The 7,126-nt window shown below is 38.5% G+C and overlaps 1 protein-coding gene across 1 annotated transcript in view; it reads right to left on the bottom strand.

The window, feature by feature from the left end:
* Positions 1-2,753: 2,753 nt before the first annotated feature.
* Positions 2,754-7,126, bottom strand: part of LOC119725837 (plastin-2-like) — a 48,036-nt gene continuing 43,663 nt past the window's right edge. The window contains exon 13 of the mRNA XM_038197428.1: positions 2,754-7,105. Coding sequence (XP_038053356.1) covers positions 6,947-7,105 — 159 coding nt within the window. The 3' untranslated portion in view covers positions 2,754-6,946. The remainder of the gene's footprint in view (positions 7,106-7,126) is intronic.

The following is a 7,126-nucleotide window of genomic DNA, read 5'->3' as shown; positions in this document are numbered from 1 at the left end:
AAGCTCTTGCATTACGTAAGAGACGCACCAATACATTGTTCACGATGGGTGAGAATGGCACACAGACACCAGACCATGCCGGAGCTGGGGGTTGCTTGCTAGCATAAGGCTTGCCCCGAATCACGTGATATAGTGGCAGTCTCTTTGGTCGGGAGAATGCAATGTTAAAACGTGCATTGCATTGCATTGGATTAAGTCAGCGTTCCAGACTTTATTCAAATTTAACTCGCAAACAGCTTATTTAGCTTAATCAAACTCGGTCACAAGCGCTGAGAAAGCAAGCACAAGAACCGAAGGTAGGCGGGTGATTTTTTTTCGTAGGCGGGTGAAACAATATCACCAATATTGTTATTATTGAGTCGAATAATTCCAAGAACGACTGTCGTCGAGCTACCACAGCAGCCATGTGCATGGATAGCGAGATGAGCCATGGATAGAAAGAGGCCCTGGTTCGAATCCACCACCGGATGCTCTTTTTCATCGACTTTTCTTCTCCAAATGTATCGTTGAGATGATTTTAATTTAAGGGGAAAAGAGAACGAGAGTCTGGCAATGATTCAAATTATTTGCGAAAGTGGTTACACCCACCTACGGAAAAAAATGTGGGCGGGGCTACGGGCCAAATCCGGTGTACTGAGAAATTTGGACTCCATGAAATACGGACTCTTGGTTGTAATGCGCATGCCTAATTGAACATAATTAGGACAGCCACAGTGACAAGTCGCTGTGACAAGCCAAATTTCACACAACACCGGCAAGTTCGTGACACACACCACATGAATGACTACCGGTACGGCACTATAAAATTGTTTCCAATTCTTTTTTATTTATTCCCACTTTTTATGCAACATGCAAAGTTCCAGACGTATAAACCGACTGAATTATTTTGACCGAACCACACTCACAATCATGTAACGTTTAGTAGTCTGTCGACTAGGCAAAATGGACGGTGCAGTTCAGCTACGCCCACTGATCTCTATTATACTGACTGGATAGCGCTTCGACCATTATGCGTCTGCACAAGACCGTGACGCCCTCGCACACACGCGGCGGCCATTTTGAAGCTCCCTCAGAAGCCCTGCAACGCACGGATCCGTATATAAAAAGCACAGAATTACAATGGTTTAGGAATCGATTTTGGATCGTCGAACACTTTTTTATTTATTCATTTTGCCCACAGTGTTATTTTACTCATGTTAATATAATTGTTCAAATGTATAATTTTATTTCATAACTTTGCATTATGTTTTTACGTGGTCAAAGGGAGTGTCAAAATGGCGTCCAGTGACTTTACCCCCACGGCCCGAAGCGCTATCCAGTCAGTTTAATAGAGATCAGTGGCTACGCCCCATGAGTCAGAATTGGGCTCATAGACCATTCTGTGCTTGTTTGGCAACCTGCATTTTTGACAACCACGGCCTGCAAAACTATGAAGGTCCAACACTGCAAAAATGAAGAAGAGTTATTACAGATCCCCAAAATATTATTTGATACTTGAAAATACAACATTTTCAACAAAGCTACAAAATATATGCCTTTTTACTGTGTGTGTTGATGGCGTTATGAGGACTTTTTTGGAAAAAAATGTTGCCAACCACGGCTTCAATTTATGCGCTTACGGCAGCCCATACAAAATGGCGCCAATGTTTACAAACAATAGAAAGGCCTATACCACAACTTCCAACAACAGAGGGCGCCGTTTAGGGTCAATTTGGGCGCCCTCAATAGGTCACAAGCAAGTCGTTCTCTTGCATCGAGTCCATGGTTCTGCCTATTTGTATGTTAAAATATTCCACGCCGACTATCAACGGGAAACAATTGTGCACGCTGTTGTACAAAGCAAATGCCCGGTGACGGACACAATAGCTAGCACAATGCTTTCGCCATTGAATGGGATCGAGCGTCGCCGTGATAGAACTGATAGCGTGCCCATACTGGTCTCAGCAGAAAATTAAGTTTAAGTGGTTTTAGTTGAAATGATGTCACGCTTACGAACCGGATTGAGAGGGGAGGAGCAAGTGATGTTGCCCACACGTGCGCGCGCATACTCACACGTGCCCAGTGGGCGGGGTTATTTGGTCTATACGCAGGACGATGTGGGACGGAGGGGTACCCCTCCCCCCCCCCCCCCCAATCTCCCTATACCCGATGCAAACCCTAGACTATTGTTACCTAACACATCCCCCTAGATATCTCAAAAGAATTCCTGAGATTCTGGTAACAATATGAGGGGGGGGGGGGGTTCCCTCCGTCCCATATCGCGCTACAAATGGTTCGATCTGGCCCCAGTAACCATTTGCGAGTGACCTATACCCTTTGAGATTGAAATAAAAAAAAAATCTGGTACACTGACTTGCTCAGAATGCTTGGCACATTTTAACTTTGACTTCTCCAGACCAAAGACACTGTTGCTAATCACATGATTTGGGGCAAGCTCTTACATAGTAACGTAAGAGACGCTCAGCACCAATATATTGTTCACAATGGGTGAGAATGGTACTAAGACACCAGACCATGCCGGAGCCGGGGGTTGCTAGCATAAGGCTTGCCCCGAATCACGTGATATACTAAGAGTCTCTTTGGTCTGGAGAACGGCAAAGTTAAAACGTGCAAAGCATTGGATTAACTCGCAAATGGCTTGTTCTGTGCGTCACCCCCACAATCCCTTGCGTTCTAAACACAAAGACTATGTATCAATTGATTAACCTGTACCAGTGGTCTTGGATATGAGATATGTACGAGTTCTGCACTGTTGCCTGCACAATAGTTTATTGCGTCGCACCCTGCTGATGATTAAAAAGCAAACCAGGAAAATAATATGTGCAAATATGGTATCTTTAATAGGTTTATATTGCTCGTAACTCTAAAACCCAGTAACTCAATATCGAGAAGTGCAATCTAAGTACAGTAAAAGCATTATATCAACGCAGCCTCTATCTTACGCATTCTATCACAAGTTATTAAGCAATGTAAATTCAAGCAGTACATGTACATTGTATATCGGCTGGTATATCAAATTAGTAAGTGCAATATATTGGACCAAAACTTTCTCCCGGAATGGTATTCATTATTAACCCAAGGCACTTCTATTAAAATCCTATTGAAAAATACAACAGTTTATATATCTAATATCCTAACTTTCACAGCTTTTGAATTTTAGCAAAATTATACAAATAGCTTATGGTACTGGCGTTTTCTTCATTATCATAGTCATACCAAATTTGAAGTCTGCATATTACGCAAGGTGCACGGCTTAACATTATAACATATAGCAGTAATATCAAAAGAAAACCAAAACCTGCTTGGCCCAATTTTATGTTTATACATGTAAAGCTTCTAAGCAGAATGTATTGCCGGGAACCAGTTACGTAATGTAAATTTAAAGATATTTTGGTTGGTAACCCGTCTTGGCTAAGCAAGTGTTTTCATTGCTGAGCACAAATCAGATGGGAACCAGCTAAAGGAAATTAAAATGTAATAACACTTTGGTTGGTAACTCGTCTTCTATGCTTAGCAGATTTCTGTGCCGAGTAAAAATCAGATGGGAACCAGCCAAAGGCAATTCGACTGTAATGACATTTTGGTTGGTAACCTGCTTTTACTAAACTAATGTTTTTTATGCTTAGCAGCTTTCTTAGCTTAGCAAAAAAATCGGATGGGAACCGGCCAAAGGCAGTTAAAATGTAATGACACTTGGTCTGGTAAACTGTCTTCTTTGCTTACCAGATTTCTGTGCTTAGCAAAAAATCAGATGGGAACCAGTCAAAGGCAATTAAAATGTAATGACATTTTGGCTGGTACCTTGTTTTTGCTAAGCTAATTTTTTTTTATTCTAAGCAGCTTTCTGGGCTTAACAAACGTCACATGAGAACCAGCCAAAGGCAATTCAAATGTAATGATACTTGGTCTGGTAACCCGTCTTCTATGCTTAGTTGATTTCTGTGCTCATTGGCTCCAATAAATGTAGGACACAAAATTAAAAAAATTCTACAACCAATCACACAGTACTACTCAAGTAATCATTTACAAATCTCAAATTATTCCATCATGCGAAAGATAATCAAACTTACTAAATCACTACTCAAAATTATAAGCAACAGAGAACTGAGGTTTGTTTTTTCAAACATGAACATTATTTTAGTCCTTTAAATCACGAGACCAAAAAAATGGAAGACAAGATGCATTTCTGAATAAAAAAAAAATCCCACTTGAAACGATTGCGAACATATTTTGCTTTAGAAAAATTGATTAACACATTATATATATAAAATAAAAGAAAGCAGCATCGAATTATAGGAACTGGGCTGGACATGGAGAGATACTCCAAAAATGTGCCGTGAAAACGGAAACATGTTGGAAAAGTTCTTGTTGAAAATAAATTAAAGACACATACAGACAGAATTTAGTGTCAAGGAAAAGTTTCTGTCGGAAATTTAACAAGGCTTGATGTAATGTTCTCCGTATCAAATATATAAAAGTCTGTTACGGTATCACAAAAATATTGAAATGGAATGCTATTGAAAAAAAGGCATTGTTTTTTTTAATTCTTGTAGTGCAGATTTTCAAAACGGAATGATTAATGTTTTTGTAATGTTATTTGGCAAAATGGATATTTTTCTAGGCAGGCTGCTGAACTCAAGAGAATGTGGTCCATATGTAACAGGCTTTTGGTCACAATGAACATCAACTATTAAATTCCAATCAAAGTTACCAATACATGTAGTTGGCTTACGTCAACACGATCAGCAAGGTATCAATAAACACAATGGTTAGACGTTTTACACATTGGCATAGAAAAACATAGAAATGCTCCGACGATAATCGTAGATCTGCCCTCTCTTCAGATTAAACATACAGGTTGTCTCACAAATAAACATAACAGTCGAATCGGGCATGTTTTCAAAAAAGTGGGGGTAGTATTCAAAATCAAATGCATTTTCGTTGGTTTCATTAGGATGTTTTGTTCAAAAGATACAGCAATCACAATACAGGACTTGAAAAACCACTTGGGCCACTTTTTCCAGCAGGTGTGAACGCTGCTTATGTTGGTTGTTGGGTGGGTGGGTGGACAGCTTACCCGGCCATATATTGCATTCATGCAACTCGAGTATTACAGCTTTGCATTCAAAGACCGGTTTTTGAAAACACTGATGCGCATGTGTCTAATGTGCATATTTTTACATATTAGATCACGCCCCATTCGGTACACGTACGGTGCTGCATTAAAGCCGTCTTCACACGTTACCCGGCTGCCGTTGGTTGTACCACTTGGTACTTGTTTTTATTTATCAAGTTTACAGATCGCAGCCAGTCGAATAAGTCACACGTTACTCTTGAACAAAGGAAATAAATCCTTTGTGTGTTTCTCTAACTGCACTTTCTGACTTCCTAGGAAAGTGGCCCAAGACGATTTGCAACCCTTGAGTTTGATAAAGCATAGCTTTTGTTCCAATGCATCAATTTGAATGAACTAAAGTTTGTATGGTAGATTGGTTATCTGACTTTAAGAGGTAATTTGAAAATATTCCAAAACCCATGTGCAATATACCTTTATTAATTGGTTTTCGACTGTAAGGTTTTTTTGTGGGACAACCTGTATTAGATTAGGCAACATATTCAGTAATGCATCATGCAGCTGGCAAAAAGAATTTTTTTGTCTTGATATTCAAAGTAAAAATTTTCCTTTTAAACGGCAGATATTGGTCCTAAACTCTAAGTATGTCAAATTATGAACATGTCTTTTGCAAAATATAGCGTTATTTCATACAAGTATTAAATATAATCAATGACAAATTGTTTTCAAAACGTATTCTCCAGAATAGCAAATCATTAAAATAGTGAAAGTAACTTTGACGTATTCAAATTTTACAACAAACTATCCTACAGATAAACAATAATTACCATAAATTTGATCCATAGTATACTTTGTTATTTAGAGCAACTACTCATCAAGATAAACGTACCTCATTAAAATTTCCACAAAATGTATCAATCAAGTACAAAAACAACGCTAACATTTGGAAAAGTAACTTCATTATTTTTTTTTTTGAAAGCAAATGGTAAGTGCTAATCACAAACTACAGTAACACAAAATTTATTGTATTCTGGAAAATGCTTACATTTTTAACAACTTTGACAATAAAGGCTGCTTCACGCATGTTCTTGATGCCAAGCAAATTATACTGATGTTGTGGCAAGTTTTGCAAACGTTGAGCGCATTTCAATTCCCGTGATCGCTTTGCAAGTATATTTGTGATATAAAATTCAATTTAAATTCGCATTCATGTAAAGTACGCACCGGCCCTAAAAATCAGACAATTTTTTTAATTCAATCTGAAACAGACATGGCATTTTTTTTAATCAAGAAAGAATGTAGTTTTGAAGCAAGCTATATGTCTGCATAAGAAACTTCAGAGCTTTTATGCAATGGTTCGGCAAAAAGCAACAAAATTACGATCATTAAAAATTAATATAAATGCAAAAAAGTTATGTAATGTACATGTTCCCTCTTCACAAAAACAAAAATACTTGTTACTTATGTCATTTTCAATCTCAAGGAGAACAAAATCTCAGAGTGGCAAACTTGTCAACACACTCAAAAATTTTGTATTTTTGCAAACTTTACAATACCTAGATATTATGAGAGAAAAACTATTATGCTCAATGTAGTTTTTTTTTAAACAATATTATTGCTTAATCAACCAATCTGTGTGTATATATATATGCCAAAATTATGATCAGCTTCCAAATAAATGCACAAAATGCTTCAATTCCACCTCATTAAAGCATTTAATTCCACACTCAGGATTAATAACATTGGCCCATGCAGATGACATGAATTTTAAGAAATCTAACTGCAGTTATCAAAATTCCTTTGTAAAAAAATGACAGCATTATCTTTTGTTTTCCCCTAATCCTAAGTGACCTTTGAACTTTGAACTATGACCTACTTGTCCTCCTCCGCCCTGGCTACAGCAATGAGGCACGCGAACACCGTCATGACCATCTTGGGCTTGACCTCCACAATGTCTTCTGGGAGCGCGTAAACGGCCGCGCCGATCTTGCGCGCCATGGACAGGGCGTACTTGGCGTTCCCGAGCATCTCCTGTACAGATTCAGAACAATC

Source organism: Patiria miniata, unplaced genomic scaffold (genome assembly GCF_015706575.1).
Source record: "Patiria miniata isolate m_02_andy unplaced genomic scaffold, ASM1570657v1 HiC_scaffold_19, whole genome shotgun sequence".
Taxonomy (NCBI): Eukaryota; Metazoa; Echinodermata; class Asteroidea; order Valvatida; family Asterinidae; genus Patiria; species Patiria miniata.
The sequence above is the reverse complement of the archived record's forward strand: the minus strand, read 5'-3'. Positions and strand labels throughout refer to the sequence as shown.